Source organism: Mastacembelus armatus, chromosome 8, assembly GCF_900324485.2.
Source record: "Mastacembelus armatus chromosome 8, fMasArm1.2, whole genome shotgun sequence".
Classification (NCBI taxonomy): domain Eukaryota; kingdom Metazoa; phylum Chordata; class Actinopteri; order Synbranchiformes; family Mastacembelidae; genus Mastacembelus; species Mastacembelus armatus.
The window spans coordinates 15323497-15346800 of NC_046640.1; the positions used below are offsets into that span (position 1 = coordinate 15323497).

Genomic DNA, 23304 nt, shown 5'->3' on the forward strand with positions numbered 1-23304 from the left:
CAGAAATAATGTATCTACAATGCTGATCTTTAAATTTGTTAGAGAAGACAGTTTGTTAGATTTTATCAAAATCTCATCCCATCAGTAACCCTAATCATTGAAGCACTTCAAATTTTCAATATGTCAGATTGGAAGGATTGGAAAGATTCTGAGTTCTTGGATCAATAAGTCATTAGCTGAACATTGTTAAAACACATAGGATGCCTTTTACAACACAGGTGAGATACAGCCAATTTTATCAGGACAGGGCAATAAACTGAAAATGTCATTTAATTTTATGAATGAAGTCATAAAATGTTTTCCTTAAATTGCAGCCAGATTGTGCAACCTGACAAAATAGACTGAAACGTTATAACTAAGGCTTATATAATATAATTATATCCTTAAACCTGAGTCTGGTTTGAAAATGAATGAGGCAAGTGATTTTCATGATTGACTCTAAACATTTCTACATTTTCTTAAATAATTTTGCTCAAATTCTAGTGCACTGCCTTTGGTGGTCATTGCACAATCAACAGGTTGAGTGAATTCAGGTACAAGGGACACTTTTTGGTAGATGCTTCAGTAGACTTTCAAAAAAACTGCTAACTTACTGAAATTATGTGAAGTTAACATTTTTATTGTATTTTATTTTATTGGCTAAAGACATTTTTCAAGAGACGACAGACCTTCAGACATAACACAACCACCTCTCTCACTCAGGCAATGTTTTCAGGTAAAGTGGAACAGCCATCCTTATATTTAAAACTTGTCATTTCTAATGTCTATCCAACATATTCACAACAGAATAATAAGAAACATTCATATTCATAACTATTATATTGTTAATATAAAAAATGTTAAGGTTAATATAAAATACAAAGTCTTTGTAACATGACCTTATCTGATAAAACCATAAAAGTATCTTATGTGTCAGTTGCCTTTAAGCCTACAGTCAAAGTACTACCAGGTCTTAGTCCTGATTAAGCAACCATCTCATTTTCATTATTTTCTCAACAAAACATTTCAGAAATTTTATATTTGCCTTGTGTGCAAACAGGAATGTCACAAAAACTGGGCAAGGACTCTCTGTACATCAGCCTTACCAACTGTATCCACACTCTGAAAGACATTTACACATCTATTGTTAATGTAAGCAGAATGATTACTTTATTTTTTGATAAGTCCTGGATGAACTGGGCTGCAGTGACTGAACAAACTGCAGCCTATACAAAAACCTAAATAGCCTTCAAGTTAGGAAATGAATGTCAACCACTGCAGCAGTTAATCAGAAATATTTTGCTTATGAAATCATCTTTTCTTTACAATGTAATCACCTGAGTATCCTCTTTTACAACTCAAGTGTCTTGAGATGATTGTATTGTGATTTGGGGCTATACAAATACAATTGAATTGAATTGAATTAAGTAGCATTACGTTAGAGAGACAACCTATGAAAATGCAAATACAAAATAATGGTGGATAGTGAAGGAATAACATTGCTGCTCCAGCTCTCTTTCTCATTAGCGACTGACAGCACACAACTCATGAGGAGAAGGGGTGAGCGTGAAGCCAACAGCTGGTGTCAGATCCAGTTCATCCTCCGTGACTCCAGGTGGAGGAGTGAAGCGAAAATGCTGGAGGAGAGAGGTGAAGAAAAGGAAGAGCTCCATCTTTGCCAAACTCTCTCCCAGACACACTCTGCGACCTGCAAAGACAAAATGTTGCAAAACTGGATTATGTCTGCACAAATGCTAATTATATCTGCCTAAAAGACTAAAAAATACAACAAAGACTTTATACCTGCAGAAAAGGGGATGAAAGCATCTCTACGGCAAAATTTACCATCCTTATCAAGGAAGTGAGAAGGGTTGAAAGTGTGTGGGGTCTCCCATTCGCTCTCATCATAGAGGACAGAAGTAAGAAGAGGAAACACTGTAGTCCCCTGTAGTCAAGACAACAGAACAGCTAAAGTCTCACAATGACACTTGGACAGTTGGATAAAACCACAAAAACATTTCCCAAATAATCATCTGGAGCAGTACTGACAAAAGTTAACCTTTTTGATAAAGTGGCCCTGAAACATGACATCTCTGCTGGTTTTGTGAGGAACGGCCATGGGGACAATGTTAGCCAGTCTCTGTGTCTCATGGATGACAGCATCAGTGTAAGGAAGGTTTTTCCGGTCATCTACACGGATCTGACGGTTTCCGACCACCGTGGTCAGCTCCTCCTGGACCTGGTCTGCAGACACAGAACAAGCAATGAACATTCTTTGTTGATCATTCAAATATTACAAAGGTCTTTATTTTTTCGAGAACCTTTATATGTCTGTATCATTTAAATATTGCTTGAACAATTGTTCATCCTGCTCTATAGCACCTCCCTTCCAATTCTTCAAACTTGACGTGTGACCTACATCTCCACAGCTACATGTGTTCTCATCTGACTCTGTGTGTACAGATGTTCTTACCCTGTATATGTGGATATTTGGCCATAAGCAGCAAACCCCATCTCAGTGTAGCTGCTGTGGTATCAGTGCCAGCACCAAACAGGTTGGTCACAGTAAATATCAGATTTTTCTCATTGTAGTGACTGTCCATGGTACAAGAGTCCTAGGAGGAAGAACACCCGAAGAACATTAGAAATACAGGAAAGCAACATTGCTGATCAACAATGTTCAGATGGAAAATATAAAACATGACACTTTACCTCATCTTTCTGCTTCCGAGTCAAAAAACAGTCCACCAGCCCCCTGCATATGTGAGCGTTAAGTGTCTCTCTCAGATTATTGATTAAATCCTTAACATCTCTACTATTCGTTTCAGCATTTCTTAATACCAGCTGCCGGTTTTTTACCCAGCCAACCAGTTGGGGAAACATGTTGTAAACCTGTACCACATCAGTAAAAAGAACATTGTTTAATAAAGATGAATGTGCACCAAACAACAAACCATGTAGGCTTTATAAATTAAACATGTACACACTTAACAGGAAATTTTAATGTGGTTTTCAAATCCTTAGAATCTCTGTCTGCAATAATATTCCCATTGTTAGTCTTCTTATTAAATAATATTTACCTGGATTGATGCAGACCCTATAACGCGTATGTTTTCATTGGCTCTTCTCACCATGTTTTGGAATCGGGGGTCAGTGTATTCGAATCTGCTTCCATACACGATAGAAGAGATAATATTGGATGTAGCGTAATTCAATGGGCGTGTGGTATCAACTGGTTTACCTGCAAAAAGACATGAGAAACTGCATCCAGGAGAAGGTAACTACAGTTGTAAGTTAGTACACACTGTACATTAAACTGCAATCGTCTACTATTAAAACATCTTTCTATTTGATAACTGGGTGTCCTGATCATAACAGCCCTTGTGAAAGAAATGTGAGCAGTAATATAAATGTTTAGTTGTTTTCATGTGTTGTATCAACTCTATACCTTCATGCTTTTCAAACATCTGGATCAGATGGATGCATTCCTCTAAGATTTTATCCTCAGTTATTCTCTTGCCCATCCCAAAATCTCTGAGGGTGGTGATGGCAAACCGTCTCATCTCTTTCCATGATTCTCCATTGGCAAACAATATTCCTATATACATCACATGCAAGTTAAAATACATATATACAAGTTCAGTGTGAATATACTCTCCAGACACTATGATGGGTACAAATGGACACAATAAAGTCCAAAAAGCCAGGAGATCTGAAGCCACTGTACAGTGTATATGATGACAAATTAGCATATACTCATCAAATATATCCAAAAAAGACATTAACAGGTTGCACTAAAACAAGAAAAAGGTGTAATATTGAACAGTTGAAAACTTCTGTAAAGGAAAGTCATACCATGTTCCTGATGAGTATCATAAAATATTGGCGCGATTTGTCGATCTCCAAACTCTTCCGCATGGTTGATCAGGGCTTCTTTCACTGCCTTGTATCCACTCAGGACCACCACTTTATTGGGTCCAAAGTAAACCGTAAACACAGACCCATACTTCTTGGAAAGCTGAATACATTATAAAAACACAGTCCAGTAGGTCAGATTTAATGTAAAAACATGATCCCAAAATAGGTATAGGTCTAATGACATTTAAATAAGATGCAATGAAACAGATTTGTTGGGGATAAGGAGCTAAACTCACCTCACAGAGGGTTTTGTAGGGTCTCTTGAGATCAAGCTGCAACAAGTTGCCAATCACAGGCAGAGGTCTGGGTCCTGGAGGCTCATTCCCTGTTTTCTCTGAGGTGAAACTCCTAAAAACAACATAAAGGACAAGCAACGCAGCAATAGACCCCAACACTGTGGTGGGACTGGAGAAGAGGAATAAAACAAGGTCATCCATAAAAGCCATTTTCTCTGTTGGTGTTCTGACAGCAAGTCAATATGAAACTTGATCACTGACAGTGGTGTCTCAAGTGTAGACTTACTAATCACATGTTCATCCTCTTTCCGCATGTAAGTTACAGCCTCTCGACGTGTCTTTTACGGTGGCTGACAACGGCAAACGCGCCGCAACAGCCAAAACACATGCAAAAGAAAAACGCTGCAACAGAAGTGCGCCAGGACTATGGAAAGACTCCGAACTGAGGGATGGTATGAACAAAGTTTGGCTAAGTTTTACAGAGGCGACATAAAGGGACGTTTTCCATTTATTTCTCTTTAAACACTTGGTCGTCACGTTTTACAGTATTAAAAAAGTATAGTATTGTAAAAGATGATGGCCAAGTGTTTGCCCCCCGTCTCCCATCACTGTATGACACTTTTGATCAAGTAAACAAATGCAGTAGAACATTTTTAGCACGAGAACAATCATCAGTGGACGCTCATTCTGTTGCAATTCAAAACTATAAGCTGCGTTTCACTGCGCAGCCTCCGAAATGAGACGTGACTTATATCACTACGTGTCTCTCTCGCCTCTATAAAAGTTCTTTGTTCATAGCATCCCTCAGTTCGGGGTCCCCCTATGGGCCTGGTGCACTTCCGTTGTGTTTTCTTTCTTTCAGGTGTTTTCGTTGTTGCAACATTTCTTTATTTGCAGACATTTTCGTTGTTGCAGCGCGTTTGCCCTTGTCGGCCACCGTAGTCTTTACATGCCAAGAATCATCCCTTCTCTACGATGGCCGAGAAAAGCTAAAGACAACACAAAACATACACAAAGGGGACATGGTGCACCAGCCAAAACACACATAAAGGGGACATGGTGCAACAGCCAAAACACACATAAAGGGGACATGGTGCACCAGCCAAAACACACATAAAGGGGACATGGTGCACCAGCCAAAACACACATAAAGGGTACAAGGTGCACCAGCCGAAACACATGTAAAGGGGAAAAGGTGCAACAGCTAAAACATACGCAAAAGGACTGTTGGCCTGGCACACTTCATGTGCAACAACAAAGAAACATGACACATTTTGAAACACTTTGTTCAGGGATTCAAATGTTGGCCAATGTAGGAAGGGTTTCTTGTTTTGTTTTGGGGGTTTTGTTTCTGTGTTTTTTACTATACATTTATATGTCCAGGGTTTGTTGTCTTATATTCTGTCCATAGCTATCAATAGGTTTGGCTATTTATTGATATCATTAAAACTGTTTATTTGGTATTATTTCATACAGTAAATGAATATGTAGCTATTAATAATGTACAATTTATTATTACAAAGAAGTAGGTCTTTAAAGACTGTACATGATTTCAGTGAAAAAAGAAGATTACATTTCTTTGGTGCACTACAAATAAGAAGTTATATAATGAATCAAAACACTTATCAAAGTGCAAGTAAACGCGCCAGCATGAGTAAAGGCAAAAATATTTAGGGAATCACGAGTTGTTTTCTAATCAGGCCACCATATCGCTCTCTGATCTGCAGACCAGATTGCAATGACCTACTGCACAAGAGACAGGTCTCAACCAGAGAAGCTTATTTTCAGCCACAATAATGGCTCCAATTCTCACTGGCGACTAACAGCACGCAGTTTGTGAGGCAAAGGAGTGAGGGTGAAACCCACAAGTGGTGTCACATCCAGTTCATCCTCTGAAACTCCAGGTGGAGGAGTGAAACGAAAGCGCTGGAGGAGGGAGGTGATGAAGAGGAAGAGCTCCATTCTGGCCAGACTCTCTCCAATACACATCCTGCGACCTGCAAAACACAAACTGGGTCACGTGTGGGCAACAGTGAAATCCATGAAGTACACTGCAAAAGTTGTGGAATTTTACTGATCTTGTTTTTTGTGAATTATACACTATTCAACAGCTCAATGTGCAAGATTATTAACCCTTTGACTTCCACACTAAGAAATACATTTGCAAAACAATATTTATTAGTAAAATTGTGTTGCTGCCTCTTCATTTAGCAACCTCTCAGGTTTTGTTTGTCGGATTCAGAATCAGGAAGCAGATATACAAGTCAACCAGCCAGTTGACCTGCCCATTTAGGGTAATTTTGGTCCACCTGCTGGTTTATATAAGACATCACAGAGAGTAGAATTTGTTAAAATAACATTTCATTTATTTAACAAATATGTTTCATAACTTTTTAAAATGTTTTTTAAATTGGTTTAAAAACCAATGCAATATATTATCATATATCAACCAACAATGCCCAATGTGTGCCTGATACTATGCCCATAAAATGTGTGACAGTCCATTATTCCTGAAAGACAAAAAGAAAGAAACATCATGGTTACTATTACATTACTACAGCAAATACAAGAATACAACAGTAATACATCTCTTAACAGATGTTCACAGGAGATTCCTAAATTTACCTGTCTACTTAGCTCTGAGTGGTTATGTATGAGTCAAACTGCGTATTGCAAACTGAGTATTTCGACATATCATTATCAAAATGTTTACACAATTGTACAGATTCACACAATATAAATATTGAAGCTGTATCATGTATATTTTTCTTACCTCAACTTTCACATGTAGTCCTTGTCATTCCTGAGGAGATGTGCAGGATCCAGCCACTTTTGGCTTTTTGAACAGCTTTCAGACAATAATATTTCACTACAGCAGCGCCACCCACAGGATATAATCGGTGTTACATACAGTGCTCAATGAAGTGAATGAGGATAAACAGCCCAAGATAGTTTTACAACAATATGGCGGTGAAAAAAAAGGTCAACCACGCGGTTGCAAGGCAAGTCAAAGGGTTAAACTTATTTTAAGTAGATATTTCTTTTCTTTCTTGGTAAGTTTGTGAATCCAAAAGCGAGTGATTTTACATGCATATCCAGCAAAATAACTTTCAGAACTAATTACTCCTGAAATGAGAAATATAATCTGTGTGCTGACTTTAAGAATTATTTACTCAAATTCAGAAGCAAACAAACTGAAGAAGCAGTTATACTCTAGTTTTTAGTTTTGTCTAAATTCATTGCCTAGAGTAAGTGTTTTTTCACTTGATTTAAGATGTATTTTATTTTATAAGGCCTAATGTTTCCCATTCTCTGTGTCTCGTGGATGACAGCATCAGTGTACGGGAGGTTCTTCCTGTCCTCTACTTGGACCTGACGGCTTCCAACCACCCTGTTCAGCTCCTCCTGAACTTTATCTGATTGCACAAAAATAAGAATTTAATTTGAAAAACATGTAACTCAGAGTTCGTGTTATCTGAGACGACCATTCTGGCATGTTTTTGGCACCTTGAATATGAGGGTACTTGGCCATGAAAAGTAGACACCACTGAATGGTACAGTGGGTACGGAAAGTATTCAGACCCCTTTAAATTTTTCACTCTTTGTGTCATTGCAGCCATTTGCCAAAATCAAAAAAGTTCATTTTATTTCTCATTAATGTACACTCAGCACCCCATCTTGACAGAAAAAAACAGAAATGTAGAAATTTTTGCAAATTTATTAAAAAAGAAAAACTGAAATATCACATGGTCATAAGTATTCAGACCCTGTGCTCAGTATTGAGTAGAAGCACCCTTTTGAGCTAGTACAGCCATGAGTCTTCTTGAGAATGATGCATCAAGTTTTTCACACCTGGATTTGGGGATCCTCTGCCATTCTTCCTTGCAGATCCTCTCCAGTTCTGTCAGGTTGGATGGTGAACGTTGGTGGACAGCCATTTTCAGGTCTCTCCAGGGATGCTCAATTGGGTTTAGGTCAGGGTTCTGGCTGGGCCAGTCAAGAACGGTCACAGAGTTGTTCTGAAGCCACCTTTGTTATTTTAGCTGTGTGCTTAGGTTCACTGTCCTGTTGAAAGGTGAACCTTCAGCCCAGTCTGAGGTCCTGAGCACTCTGGAAGAGCTTTTCTTCCAGGATATCTCTGTACTTGGCCACATTCATCTTTCCTTCAATTGCAACCAGTCGTCCTGTCCCTGCAGCTGAAAAACACCCCCACAACATGATGCTCCCACCACCATGTTTCACTGTAGGGATTGTATTGGGCAGGTGATGAGCAGTGCTTGGTTTTCTCCACACATACCGCTTAGAATTAACGCCAAAAAGTTCAATCTTGGTCTCATCAGACCAGAGAATCTTATTTCTCATAGTCTGGGAGTCCTTCATGTGTTTTTTGGCAAACTCTATGCGGGTTTTCATGCACTGAGGAGATGCTTCCGTCGGGCCACTCTGCCATAAAGCGCCTGCAGTGATAGTTGACTTTGTGGAACTTTCTCCCATCTCCCTACTGCATCTCTGGAGCTCAGCCACAGTGATCTTTGGGTTCTTCTTTACCTCTCTCACCAAGGCTCTTCTCCCACAATTGCTCAGTTTGGCTGGACGGCCAGGTCTAGGAAGAGTTCTGGTCATCCCAAACTTTTTCCATTTGAGGATTATGGAGGCCACTGTGCTCTTAGGAACCTTGAGTGCTGCAGAAATTCTTTTGTAACCTTGGCCAGATCTGTGACTTGCCACAATTCTGTCTCTGAGCTCCTTGGGCAGTTCCATCGACCTCATGATTCTCATTTGCTCTGACATGCACTGTGAGCTGTAAGGTCTTATATAGACAGGTGTGTGCCTTTCCTAATCAAGTCCAATCAGTTTAATTAAACACAGCTAGACTCCAATGAAGGAGCAGAACCATCTCAAGGAGAATCAGAAGAAATGGACAGCATGTGAGTTAAATATGAGTGTCACTGCAAAGGGTCTGAATACTTATGACCATGTGATATTTCAGTTTTTCTTTTTTAATAAATTTGCAAAAATTTCTACATTTCTGTTTTTTTCTGTCAAGATGGGGTGCTGAGTGTACATTAATGAGAAATAAAATGAACTTTTTTGATTTTGGCAAATGGCTGCAATGACACAAAGAGTGAAAAATTTAAAGGGGTCTGAATACTTTCCGTACCCACTGTAGTTCCTGTGGTGTCAGATCCAGCTGCAATTAAATTCATCACACTGTAGAGCAGGTTGTCATCATGGTAGTGTAAATTCTTGATGTCAGACTCCTATTGAATCACACAGAAAACAGATAACACTTAATGAGTGTTTGATCTATTGGTAATTTCAGTCTACATGTGGATTCACTGGAGTTCAGTACCTTACCTCCAGATTTTGCTTACGGGTCAGGAATGCATCAACAAAGTATCTGCACAACTCAGGGTTCTGAGTCTGCTTCAGATCCTCTATTATGCCTATAATTTGCTCTTTGCCGTCCTCCGCAAGCTTCATCAAATACCTCCACTTTTTAATACAAGGGCCCAGCCAAGGAAACAGGTTGTAAATCTGTAATAACGCAAAATACAAAACAAACTGTAAAATTCAACATTTGTGAGAGCCATGAACTCACAGCTCACACTAGGCCAGAGACGGGCTGCACCCTGGACAGATCACTAGTCTTTTACAGGGTTGACACTAAAAGACAGACAAACACTTCCACCCACAGGTAATTCAGAGTCATCCTAAACCCAATCTGAATGTCTGTAGAGTGTGGGAGGAAGCCAGAGCACCCAGAGAAAACCCACAAAACATACAAACTCCACACAGAAAATTCCCGGGCTCGAATAGGAATGGAACCTTATTGCTGTGAGGTGTCAGTGCACAGCATTGAATGAATTTCTGGTGCTTGTACTTGAATATTATATTAAATGTTTGGCCAAATTGTAAAAATGTATACATTAACTTCATGAAAGTATTAATTCAGTTTGGCTCTGTAAAATAAAGCTTTACAATTTAATGGACTATCACAGCAGTATATTTAATTTCCTAAGCCATAGGTAAACATGTTCTTAATATACAGAGGAATGTACATTTTTTTGATATAGTCATGTCCTGTTTACAGTACCAGGATGGATGTTGTTCCAGTCAGATGGATGGACTCCCGGTTTCTTTTCATCATAGCTTGAAATGCGGGGTCTTGGTATTCAAACCGCTTTCCAAACATGATCACTGATATTATGTTTGAGGCTGCGTAATCAATTATCTTGGCGTTGCTGAAAGCTTTACCTGGAAGAAACAGAGTTGTGGACATGAGTTTGACAAAAACTACATATGAATTAACAACAAATGTTTTGACCCAGTGTTAGTGTTTTTATTAAACTAGTGCAGTTATTATCATCAATCAGTAACAAATCCTACAATTAAAGTTTTACATAGATTAGAATGTATTAGACTTCTGTATAATTATTTTACCATGTACTGTTTAATTTTGGTAAATTACTCTGCTGTTAAATTTGAATTATTGGCGTTGTACCCATGGGTGCTGATGTGTATATAAATCTGTGTAGTACTTTATGTTACCTTCTTGTTTTTCAAATTCTTCAATCAGGTAGTGACATTCCTCAATGATTTTCCCTTCACTTAACCTCTTGCCCATCCCAAAATCTCTCAGTGTCGTTAGAGCAAAGCGCCTCATTTCTTTCCACCTCTCACCGTTGGAAAATAGTATGCCTGGAAACAAAAGTGGTCGACCTGCTTTAATGAGCACAAAAACAAATCAAAGAAAACTCCCAAAACATTTTCTTACCAAATTCTTTGCTGAAATCATGAAATACGGGTGTGACCTCTCTGTCTCCAAACTCTTCGGCATGGTTTACCAGAGCCTGCTTGACGGTCCTGTATCCTGCCAGGACCACCACCTTCTTAAGTCCAAAGTAGACTGTGAACACTGGGCCATATTTTTTGGACAGCTAAAAACATAGAGGCAGGTAAAAGTGTGAGTCACAGCACCAGATAAAAAATTACTGAAGCACAATGAACATGTTTGTGTATGTAACTTATATACTCAAATAAAAATCAGTACGTTCCTGTCAGAGCAATAGAAAGACAGACAACACATTTCTCACATCAAAGAGCGAGCTGTCGAGTCTCTTCAAATCCACATGAAGCAGGTTACCAAGCAGGACAAGAGGTTTGGGACCTGGAGGCTCCCTCCTCTTTTTTTTGGAGCTGAAGTTGGAGTGAAGAAAGAGGAAGACGAGAAGGCACAAGGTGGCCCAAAATAGGGAGGACTGGAAAAGAACTTCCAACATGATCGTACAGACACCTGACAGCTGCCCTCACTGGGAGTCTGAAGAGCTCTTCACTCAAATCAAAGGAACCTGCGAGGCAGCCACAGCTTTCTATTATGTCTTGGTTTCAAATTTGTGCAGATATATGGGAGTTTGCATTTGGGCAGAACTATCAACAGCGCATTTAAAAGCTTATACTGGTGAACATAGAAACCTGTTCTCCTGCTTTGTCTGCAGGAGGCAAACACAGCACAAAGCTGTTCTGTGGGCTACACTTGACAAAAACTAAAGCCGCAATCAGAAATAATGTAGCTACAATGCTGATCTTTAAATTTTATTGGCTAAAGACATTTTTCAAGAGACGCCAGACCTTCAGACATAACACAACCACCTCTCTCACTCAGGCAATGTTTTCAGGTAAAGTGGAACAGCCATCCTTGTATTTAAAACTTGTCATTTCTAATGTCTATCCAAGATATTCACAACAGAATAATAAGAAACATTCATACTCATAACTATTATATTGTTAATATAAAAAATGTTAAGGTTAATATAAAATACAAAGTCTTTGTAACATGACCTTATCTGATAAAACCATAAAAGTATCTTATGTGTCAGTTGCCTTTAGGCCTACAGTCAAAGTACTACCAGGTCTTAGTCCTGATTAAGCAACCATCTCATTTTCATTATTTTCTCAACAAAACATTTCAGAAATTTTATATTTGCCTTGTGTGCAAACAGGAATGTCACAAAAACTGGGCAAGGACTCTCTGCACATCAGCCTTACCAACTGTATCCACACTCTGAAAGACATTTACACATCTATTGTTAATGTAAGCAGAATGATTACTTTATTTTTTGATAAGTCCTGGATGAACTGGGCTGCAGTGACTGAACAAACTGCAGCCTATACAAAAACCTAAATAGCCTTCAAGTTAGGAAATGAATGTCAACCACTGCAGCAGTTAATCAGAAATATTTTGCTTATGAAATCATCTTTTCTTTACAATGTAATCACCTGAGTATCCTCTTTTACAACTCAAGTGTCTTGAGATGATTGCATTGTGATTTGGGGCTATACAAATACAATTGAATTGACTTGAATTAAGTAGCATTACGTTAGAGAGACAACCTATGAAAATGCAAATACAAAATAATGGTATATAATGAAGGAATAACATTGCTGCTCCAGCTCTCTTTCTCATTAGCGACTGACAGCACACAACTCATGAGGAGAAGGGGTGAGCGTGAAGCCAACAGCTGGTGTCAGATCCAGTTCATCCTCCGTGACTCCAGGTGGAGGAGTGAAGCGAAAATGCTGGAGGAGAGAGGTGAAGAAAAGGAAGAGCTCCATCTTTGCCAAACTCTCTCCCAGACACACTCTGCGACCTGCAAAGACAAAATGTTGCAAAACTGGATTATGTCTGCACAAATGCTAATAATATCTGCCTAAAAGACTAAAAAATACAACAAAGACTTTATACCTGCAGAAAAGGGGATGAAAGCATCTCTACGGCAAAATTTACCATCCTTATCAAGGAAGTGAGAAGGGTTGAAAGTGTGTGGGGTCTCCCATTCGCTCTCATCATAGAGGACAGAAGTAAGAAGAGGAAACACTGTAGTCCCCTGTAGTCAAGACAACAGAACAGCTAAAGTCTCACAATGACACTTGGACAGTTGGATAAAACCACAAAAACATTTCCCAAATAATCATCTGGAGCAGTACTGACAAAAGTTAACCTTTTTGATAAAGTGGCCCTGAAACATGACATCTCTGCTGGTTTTGTGAGGAACGGCCATGGGGACAATGTTAGCCAGTCTCTGTGTCTCATGGATGACAGCATCAGTGTAAGGAAGGTTTTTCCGGTCATCTACACGGATCTGACGGTTTCCGACCACCGTGGTCAGCTCCTCCTGGACCTGGTCTGCAGACACAGAACAAGCAATGAACATTCTTTGTTGATCATTCAAATATTACAAAGGTCTTTATTTTTTCGAGAACCTTTATATGTCTGTATCATTTAAATATTGCTTGAACAATTGTTCATCCTGCTCTATAGCACCTCCCTTCCAATTCTTCAAACTTGACGTGTGACCCACATCTCCACAGCTACATGTGTTCTCATCTGACTCTGTGTGTACAGATGTTCTTACCCTGTATATGTGGATATTTGGCCATAAGCAGCAAACCCCATCTCAGTGTAGCTGCTGTGGTATCAGTGCCAGCACCAAACAGGTCGGTCACAGTAAATATCAGATTTTTCTCATTGTAGTGACTGTCCATGGTACAAGAGTCCTAGGAGGAAGAACACCCGAAGAACATTAGAAATACAGGAAAGCAACATTGCTGATCAACAATGTTCAGATGGAAAATATAAAACATGACACTTTACCTCATCTTTCTGCTTCCGAGTCAAAAAACAGTCCACCAGCCCCCTGCATATGTGAGCGTTAAGTGTCTCTCTCAGATTATTGATTAAATCCTTAACATCTCTACTATTCGTTTCAATATTTCTTAATACCAGCTGCCGGTTTTTTACCCAGCCAACCAGTTGGGGAAACATGTTGTAAACCTGTACCACATCAGTAAAAAGAACATTGTTTAATAAAGATGAATGTGCACCAAACAACAAACCATGTAGACTTTATAAATTAAACATGTACACACTTAACAGGAAATTTTAATGTGGTTTTTCAAAGCCTTGGAATCTCTGTCTGCAATAATATTCCCATTGTTAGTCTTCTTATTAAATAATATTTACCTGGATTGATGCAGACCCTAAAACGCATATGTTTTCATTGGCTCTTCTCACCATGTTTTGGAATCGGGGGTCAGTGTATTCGAATCTGCTTCCATACACGATAGAAGAGATAATATTGGATGCAGCGTAATTCAATGGGCGTGTTGTATCAACTGGTTTACCTGCAAAAAGACATGAGAAACTGCATCCAGGAGAAGGTAACTACAGTTGTAAGTTAGTACACACTGTACATTAAACTGCAATCTTCTACTATTAAAACATCTTTCTATTTGATAACTGGGTGTCCTGATCATAACAGCCCTTGTGAAAGAAATGTGAGCAGTAATATAAATGTTTAGTTGTTTTCATGTCTTGTATCAACTCTATACCTTCATGCTTTTCAAATATCTGGATCAGATGGATGCATTCCTCTAAGATTTTATCCTCAGCTATTCTCTTGCCCATCCCAAAATCTCTGAGGGTGGTGATGGCAAACCGTCTCATCTGTTTCCATGATTCTCCATTGGCAAACAATATTCCTATATACATCACATGCAAGTTAAAATACATATATACAAGTTCAGTGTGAATATATTGTTAGCATATATATTATTACCATATATAGTGGCTTCAGAAAGAATCAATTACCTTTTGCACATTATTATGTGGTAAATTCCATTTTAAAATTGACATTTTGCCATCAGTATATACCCTGGAACTGATATGACAAAGATTATTTTGCAAATTTATTTAAAAGTTTAATCTTGCCCACTGGAGGCCATCTGTGGCAGACTGGATTGACTGGAAACAGTTTAGAAAGGGCCAAAAAAAAACAATTACATGACACACTAGCGCTGAAGCATTTAGCCTGACGGGCTAAAGTAAAGCCAAGACTGGCTAAATGCCTCAGGGTAACACACACCTGTGTTTGACTTTTAATAAATGGGCCAACAGTCACTTGCATAAACTGTAAATAGACCAATGCAAAAACAATCATAGGCCATTTAACCACCCACTAAGTGGGAAAACCATCAATGAATTTATTGCAGTATCGACATGGAGAAATATAGACAGGGGAGACATCTTGTCAAGGAGTATCATGTAACACACCAGGGTGCTGTGATACCAATCTGCTTGCAAGACATTTGTCCTTCTACAAAAATGAATGGAATATTTTGGGTTTGGAAGAGTTTATCTCCAGACACTATGATGGGTACAAATGGACACAATAAAGTGCAAAAAGCCAGGAGATCTGAAGCCACTGTACAGTGTATATGATGACAAATTAGTATATACTCATCAAATATATCCAAAAAAGACATTAACAGGTTGCACTAAAACAAGAAAAAGGTGTAATATTGAACAGTTGAAAACTTCTGTAAAGGAAAGTCATACCATGTCCCTGATTAATATCATAAAATATAGGCGCAACATGTCGATCTCCAAACTCTTCCGCATGGTTGATCAGGGCTTCTTTCACTGCCTTGTATCCACTCAGGACCACCACTTTATTGGGTCCAAAGTAAACCGTAAACACAGACCCATACTTCTTGGAAAGCTGAATACATTATAAAAACACAGTCCAGTAGGTCAGATTTAATGTAAAAACATGATCCCAAAATAGGTATAGGTCCAATGACATTTAAATAAGATGCAATGAAACAGATTTGTTGGGGATAAGGAGCTAAACTCACCTCACAGAGGGTTTTGAAGGGTCTCTTGAGATCAAGCTGTAACAAGTTGCCAATCACAGGCAGAGGTCTGGGTCCTGGAGGCTCATTCCCTGTTTCCTCTGAGGTGAAACTCCTAAAAACAACATAAAGGACAAGCAATGCAGCAATAGACCCCAACACTGTGGTGGGACTGGAGAAGAGGAATAAAACAAGGTCATCCATAAAAGCCATTTTCTCTGTTGGTGTTCTGACAGCAAGTCAATATGAAACTTGATCACTGACAGTGGTGTCTCAAGTGTAGACTTACTAATCACATGTTCATCCTCTTTCCGCATGTAAGAAAGTTACACCCTCTCGACATGTCTTTACATGCCAACATGCCAACATCCATCCCTTCTCACCATGTTTATTAATCAGCAGTCAGTGTTCAAATCTGCTTCCATATGCAATAGCTGAGATAATACATCATTGTTCTGCTGCCGAGGAGGCCACGGTGTCTACACACCCGAAAGCAGCACAACATTACTTTTTTACACACCCTCTCTTAATGTATACAGACACAGTAATTAAATGTGTTTATGTGCAGTGTTCACCAAAGAGTTTAATCATTAATCACTGGCTGCAAAAAGATGGAAAACAACTGAAGCAACAACAAAGAAACATGAAACATTTTGAAACACTTTGTTCAGGGATTCAAATGTTGGCCAATGTAGGAAGGGTTTCTTGTTTTGTTTTGGGGGTTTTGTTTCTGTGTTTTTTACTATACATTTATATGTCCAGGGTTTGTTGTCTTATATTCTGTCCATAGCTATCAATAGGTTTGGCTATTTATTGATATCATTAAAACTGTTTATTTGGTATTATTTCATACAGTAAATGAATATCTAGCTATTAATAATGTACAATTTATTATTACAAAGAAGTAGGTCTTTAAAGATTGTACATGATTTCAGTGAAAAAAGAAGATTACATTTCTTTGGTGCACTACAAATAAGAAGTTATATAATGAATCAAAACACTTATCAAAGTGCAAGTAAACGCGCCAGCATGAGTAAAGGCAAAAATATTTAGGGAATCACGAGTTGTTTTCTAATCAGGCCACCATATCGCTCTCTGATCTGCAGACCAGATTGCAATGACCTACTGCACAAGAGACAGGTCTCAACCAGAGAAGCTTATTTTCAGCCACAATAATGGCTCCAATTCTCACTGGCGACTAACAGCACGCAGTTTGTGAGGCAAAGGAGTGAGGGTGAAACCCACAAGTGGTGTCACATCCAGTTCATCCTCTGAAACTCCAGGTGGAGGAGTGAAACGAAAGCGCTGGAGGAGGGAGGTGATGAAGAGGAAGAGCTCCATTCTGGCCAGACTCTCTCCAATACACATCCTGCGACCTGCAAAACACAAACTGGGTCACGTGTGGGCAACAGTGAAATCCATGAAGTACACTGCAAAAGTTGTGGAATTTTACTGATCTTGTTTTTTGTGAATTATACACTATTCAACAGCTCAATGTGCAAGATTATTAACCCTTTGACTTCCACACTAAGAAATACATTTGCAAAACAATATTTATTAGTAAAATTGTGTTGCTGCCTCTTCATTTAGCAACCTCTCAGGTTTTGTTTGTCAGATTACTCAATCAGGAAGCAGATATGCAAGTCAACCAACCAGTTGACCTGCCCATTTAGGGTAATTTTGGTCCACCTGCTGGTTTATATAAGACATCACAGAGAGTAGAATTTGTTAAAATAACATTTCATTTATTTAACAAATATGTTTCATAACTTTTTAAAATGTTTTTTAAATTGGTTTAAAAACCAATGCAATATATTATCATATATCAACCAACAATGCCCAATGTGTGCCTGATACTATGCCCATAAAATGTGTGACAGTCCATTATTCCTGAAAGACAAAAAGAAAGAAACATCATGGTTACTATTACATTACTACAGCAAATACAAGAATACAACAGTAATACATCTCTTAACAGATGTTCACAGGAGATTCCTAAATTTACCTGTCTACTTAGCTCTGAGTGGTTATGTATGAGTCAAACTGCGTATTGCAAACTGAGTATTTCGACATATCATTATCAAAATGTTTACACAATTGTACAGATTCATACAATATAAATATTGAAGCTGTATCATGTATATTTTTCTTACCTCAACTTTCACATGTAGTCCTTGTCATTCCTGAGGAGATGTGCAGGATCCAGCCACTTTTGGCTTTTTGAACAGCTTTCAGACAATAATATTTCACTACAGCAGCGCCACCCACAGGATATAATCGGTGTTACATACAGTGCTCAATGAAGTGAATGAGGATAAACAGCCCAAGATAGTTTTACAACAATATGGCGGTGAAAAAAAAGGTCAACCACGCGGTTGCAAGGCAAGTCAAAGGGTTAAACTTATTTTAAGTAGATATTTCTTTTCTTTCTTGGTAAGTTTATGAATCCAAAAGCGAGTGATTTTACATGCATATCCAGCAAAATAACTTTCAGAACTAATTACTCCTGAAATGAGAAATATAATCTGTGTGCTGACTTTAAGAATTATTTACTCAAATTCAGAAGCAAACAAACTGAAGAAGCAGTTATACTCTAGTTTTTAGTTTTGTCTAAATTCATTGCCTAGAGTAAGTGTTTTTTCACTTGATTTAAGATGTATTTTATTTTATAAGGCCTAGATTTTTTTTCTTATATCAAGAAATCTTATCAAGTAAAAGTCACTTGCTGCACTTACAGACAATCTGACTTGTTCTTAGTCTGTTTCTTCTCAAAACAAGTGTATTTTTCTAGTATTAAGAGGACGTGTTTTTGCAGTGTAAAAGAACAAAAGCCTAAAAAAGTTATACCTGCTGAGAAGGGCATGAAGACATCACTCCTGATAAACCTGCCCTCTCTATCCAGGAAGTGAGAAGGGTTAAAAGTGTTTGGGGTCTCCCACTCGCTCTCATCAAACAGTACAGAGGTAAGAAGAGGAAACACTGTAGTCCCCTGTATGCAAAAGAGGAAAATTATAACTTATAGGTTTTCGAACAAACACTTTACAAGGAGGAACACATCCAACAGTCCTCTGACCTTTTCGATGAAGTATCCTTGGAACGTGACATCTTGGCTGGTTTTGTGTGGAAGGGCCATGGGGACAATGTTTCCCATTCTCTGTGTCTCGTGGATGACAGCATCAGTGTACGGGAGGTTCTTCCTGTCCTCTACTTGGACCTGACGGCTTCCAACCACCCTGTTCAGCTCCTCCTGAACTTTATCTGATTGCACAAAAATAAGAATTTAATTTGAAAAACATGTAACTCAGAGTTCGTGTTATCTGAGACGACCATTCTGGCATGTTTTTGGCACCTTGAATATGAGGGTACTTGGCCATGAAAAGTAGACACCACTGAATGGTACAGTGGGTACGGAAAGTATTCAGACCCCTTTAAATTTTTCACTCTTTGTGTCATTGCAGCCATTTGCCAAAATCAAAAAAGTTCATTTTATTTCTCATTAATGTACACTCAGCACCCCATCTTGACAGAAAAAAACAGAAATGTAGAAATTTTTGCAAATTTATTAAAAAAGAAAAACTGAAATATCACATGGTCATAAGTATTCAGACCCTGTGCTCAGTATTGAGTAGAAGCACCCTTTTGAGCTAGTACAGCCATGAGTCTTCTTGAGAATGATGCATCAAGTTTTTCACACCTGGATTTGGGGATCCTCTGCCATTCTTCCTTGCAGATCCTCTCCAGTTCTGTCAGGTTGGATGGTGAACGTTGGTGGACAGCCATTTTCAGGTCTCTCCAGGGATGCTCAATTGGGTTTAGGTCAGGGTTCTGGCTGGGCCAGTCAAGAACGGTCACAGAGTTGTTCTGAAGCCACCTTTGTTATTTTAGCTGTGTGCTTAGGTTCACTGTCCTGTTGAAAGGTGAACCTTCAGCCCAGTCTGAGGTCCTGAGCACTCTGGAAGAGCTTTTCTTCCAGGATATCTCTGTACTTGGCCACATTCATCTTTCCTTCAATTGCAACCAGTCGTCCTGTCCCTGCAGCTGAAAAACACCCCCACAACATGATGCTCCCACCACCATGTTTCACTGTAGGGATTGTATTGGGCAGGTGATGAGCAGTGCTTGGTTTTCTCCACACATACCGCTTAGAATTAACGCCAAAAAGTTCAATCTTGGTCTCATCAGACCAGAGAATCTTATTTCTCATAGTCTGGGAGTCCTTCATGTGTTTTTTGGCAAACTCTATGCGGGTTTTCATGCACTGAGGAGATGCTTCCGTCGGGCCACTCTGCCATAAAGCGCCTGCAGTGATAGTTGACTTTGTGGAACTTTCTCCCATCTCCCTACTGCATCTCTGGAGTTCAGCCACAGTGATCTTTGGGTTCTTCTTTACCTCTCTCACCAAGGCTCTTCTCCCACAATTGCTCAGTTTGGCTGGACGGCCAGGTCTAGGAAGAGTTCTGGTCATCCCAAACTTTTTCCATTTGAGGATTATGGAGGCCACTGTGCTCTTAGGAACCTTGAGTGCTGCAGAAATTCTTTTGTAACCTTGGCCAGATCTGTGACTTGCCACAATTCTGTCTCTGAGCTCCTTGGGCAGTTCCATCGACCTCATGATTCTCATTTGCTCTGACATGCACTGTGAGCTGTAAGGTCTTATATAGACAGGTGTGTGCCTTTCCTAATCAAGTCCAATCAGTTTAATTAAACACAGCTAGACTCCAATGAAGGAGCAGAACCATCTCAAGGAGAATCAGAAGAAATGGACAGCATGTGAGTTAAATATGAGTGTCACTGCAAAGGGTCTGAATACTTATGACCATGTGATATTTCAGTTTTTCTTTTTTAATAAATTTGCAAAAATTTCTACATTTCTGTTTTTTTCTGTCAAGATGGGGTGCTGAGTGTACATTAATGAGAAATAAAATGAACTTTTTTGATTTTGGCAAATGGCTGCAATGACACAAAGAGTGAAAAATTTAAAGGGGTCTGAATACTTTCCGTACCCACTGTAGTTCCTGTGGTGTCAGATCCAGCTGCAATTAAATTCATCACACTGTAGAGCAGGTTGTCATCATGGTAGTGTAAATTCTTGATGTCAGACTCCTATTGAATCACACAGAAAACAGATAACACTTAATGAGTGTTTGATCTATTGGTAATTTCAGTCTACATGTGGATTCACTGGAGTTCAGTACCTTACCTCCAGATTTTGCTTACGGGTCAGGAATGCATCAACAAAGTATCTGCACAACTCAGGGTTCTGAGTCTGCTTCAGATCCTCTATTATGCCTATAATTTGCTCTTTGCCGTCCTCCGCAAGCTTCATCAAATACCTCCACTTTTTAATACAAGGGCCCAGCCAAGGAAACAGGTTGTAAATCTGTAATAACGCAAAATACAAAACAAACTGTAAAATTCAACATTTGTGAGAGCCATGAACTCACAGCTCACACTAGGCCAGAGACGGGCTGCACCCTGGACAGATCACTAGTCTTTTACAGGGTTGACACTAAAAGACAGACAAACACTTCCACCCACAGGTAATTCAGAGTCATCCTAAACCCAATCTGAATGTCTGTAGAGTGTGGGAGGAAGCCAGAGCACCCAGAGAAAACCCACAAAACATACAAACTCCACACAGAAAATTCCCGGGCTCGAATAGGAATGGAACCTTATTGCTGTGAGGTGTCAGTGCACAGCATTGAATGAATTTCTGGTGCTTGTACTTGAATATTATATTAAATGTTTGGCCAAATTGTAAAAATGTATACATTAACTTCATGAAAGTATTAATTCAGTTTGGCTCTGTAAAATAAAGCTTTACAATTTAATGGACTATCACAGCAGTATATTTAATTTCCTAAGCCATAGGTTAACATGTTCTTAATATACAGAGGAATGTACATTTTTTTGATATAGTCATGTCCTGTTTACAGTACCAGGATGGATGTTGTTCCAGTCAGATGGATGGACTCCCGGTTTCTTTTCATCATAGCTTGAAATGCGGGGTCTTGGTATTCAAACCGCTTTCCAAACATGATCACTGATATTATGTTTGAGGCTGCGTAATCAATTATCTTGGCGTTGTTGAAAGCTTTACCTGGAAGAAACAGAGTTGTGGACATGAGTTTGACAAAAACTACATATGAGTTAACAACAAATGTTTTGACCCAGTGTTAGTGTTTTTTTAATTAGTGCAGTTATTATCATCAATCAGTAACAAATCCTACAATTAAAGTTTTACATAAATTAGAATGTATTAGACTTCTGTATAATTATTTTACCATGTACTGTTTAATTTGGGTAAATAACTCAACTGTTAAATTGAAATTATTGGCTTTGTACCCATGGGTGCTGATGTGTATATAAATCTGTGTAGTACTTTATGTTACCTTCTTGTTTTTCAAATTCTTCAATCAGGTAGTGACATTCCTCAATGATTTTCCCTTCACTTAACCTCTTGCCCATCCCAAAATCTCTCAGTGTCGTTAGAGCAAAGCGCCTCATTTCTTTCCACCTCTCACCGTTGGAAAATAGTATGCCTGGAAACAAAAGTGGTCGACCTGCTTTAATGAGCACAAAAACAAATCAAAGAAAACTCCCAAAACATTTTCTTACCAAATTCTTTGCTGAAATCATGAAATACGGGTGTGACCTCTCTGTCTCCAAACTCTTCGGCATGGTTTACCAGAGCCTGCTTGACGGTCCTGTATCCTGCCAGGACCACCACCTTCTTAAGTCCAAAGTAGACTGTGAACACTGGGCCATATTTTTTGGACAGCTAAAAACATAGAGGCAGGTAAAAGTGTGAGTCACAGCACCAGATAAAAAATTACTGAAGCACAATGAACATGTTTGTGTATGTAACTTATATACTCAAATAAAAATCAATACGTTCCTGTCAGAGCAATAGAAAGACAGACAACACATTTCTCACATCAAAGAGCGAGCTGTCGAGTCTCTTCAAATCCACATGAAGCAGGTTACCAAGCAGGACAAGAGGTTTGGGACCTGGAGGCTCCCTCCTCTTTTTTTTGGAGCTGAAGTTGGAGTGAAGAAAGAGGAAGACGAGAAGGCACAAGGTGGCCCAAAATAGGGAGGACTGGAAAAGAACTTCCAACATGATCGTACAGACACCTGACAGCTGCCCTCACTGGGAGTCTGAAGAGCTCTTCACTCAAATCAAAGGAACCTGCGAGGCAGCCACAGCTTTCTATTATGTCTTGGTTTCAAATTTGTGCAGATATATGGAAGTTTGCATTTGGGCGGATCTATCAACCAAGAGTTGGTACTGTAGGAACAAGCATTCAAATCCTCTATTCCACGGGTTCGTTTAATCGATGATGCTGGAGAAGATATTCTCGGTCCAATTGATCATATTTTTTAAACATTCACTGAATAAAGCATTGCAGAGCTCTGGGTCAGACTGTCCCTACCACCAACAGCATTCTCTGTCAGTTTATGAAGTCTGACTGCC

At 39.1% G+C, this 23304-nt stretch overlaps 4 protein-coding genes across 5 annotated transcripts; all 4 read right to left on the reverse strand.

Moving 5' to 3' along the window:
• Window positions 1–1073: 1073 nt before the first annotated feature.
• Window positions 1074–4427, reverse strand: LOC113141600 (cytochrome P450 2K1-like). The gene is made up of 9 exons (XM_026326116.1): window positions 4134–4427; window positions 3835–3997; window positions 3428–3577; window positions 3060–3220; window positions 2692–2871; window positions 2453–2594; window positions 2039–2223; window positions 1783–1924; window positions 1074–1687 (listed from the first exon to the last, which is right to left on the reverse strand). The coding sequence occupies exons 1-9, from the start codon at window positions 4341–4343 to the stop codon at window positions 1503–1505; spliced, it is 1518 nt and encodes a 505-aa protein (XP_026181901.1). The 5' UTR covers window positions 4344–4427; the 3' UTR covers window positions 1074–1502.
• Window positions 4428–5942: 1515 nt separating this feature from the next.
• Window positions 5943–11416, reverse strand: LOC113140606 (cytochrome P450 2K1-like). Its single transcript, XM_026324512.1, has 9 exons — window positions 11231–11416; window positions 10912–11074; window positions 10686–10835; window positions 10231–10391; window positions 9492–9671; window positions 9304–9394; window positions 7641–7691; window positions 7429–7549; window positions 5943–6144 (listed from the first exon to the last, which is right to left on the reverse strand). Exons 1-9 carry the CDS (start codon window positions 11414–11416, stop codon window positions 5943–5945), a joined length of 1305 nt encoding a protein of 434 aa, XP_026180297.1.
• Window positions 11417–11701: 285 nt separating this feature from the next.
• On the reverse strand, window positions 11702–16124 carry LOC113141598 (cytochrome P450 2K1-like). Its single transcript, XM_026326115.1, has 9 exons — window positions 15831–16124; window positions 15532–15694; window positions 14526–14675; window positions 14158–14318; window positions 13789–13968; window positions 13550–13691; window positions 13136–13320; window positions 12880–13021; window positions 11702–12784 (listed from the first exon to the last, which is right to left on the reverse strand). Exons 1-9 carry the CDS (start codon window positions 16038–16040, stop codon window positions 12600–12602), a joined length of 1518 nt encoding a protein of 505 aa, XP_026181900.1. The 5' UTR covers window positions 16041–16124; the 3' UTR covers window positions 11702–12599.
• An 891-nt stretch (window positions 16125–17015) lies between these two features.
• LOC113140774 (cytochrome P450 2K1-like) lies at window positions 17016–22950 on the reverse strand. 2 transcript variants are annotated; one of them, XM_026324766.1, is made up of 11 exons: window positions 22765–22950; window positions 22446–22608; window positions 22220–22369; window positions 21767–21927; window positions 21028–21207; window positions 20831–20930; window positions 20218–20219; window positions 19177–19216; window positions 18901–19085; window positions 18675–18816; window positions 17016–17203 (listed from the first exon to the last, which is right to left on the reverse strand). In XM_026324766.1, exons 1-11 carry the CDS (start codon window positions 22948–22950, stop codon window positions 17016–17018), a joined length of 1497 nt encoding a protein of 498 aa, XP_026180551.1. The 2 variants fall into 2 exon arrangements, with proteins under 2 accessions (XP_026180551.1, XP_026180550.1); XM_026324765.1 differs by lacking the exon at window positions 20218–20219 and having other exon boundaries at window positions 19177–19227; window positions 20840–20930.
• Window positions 22951–23304: the final 354 nt, after the last annotated feature.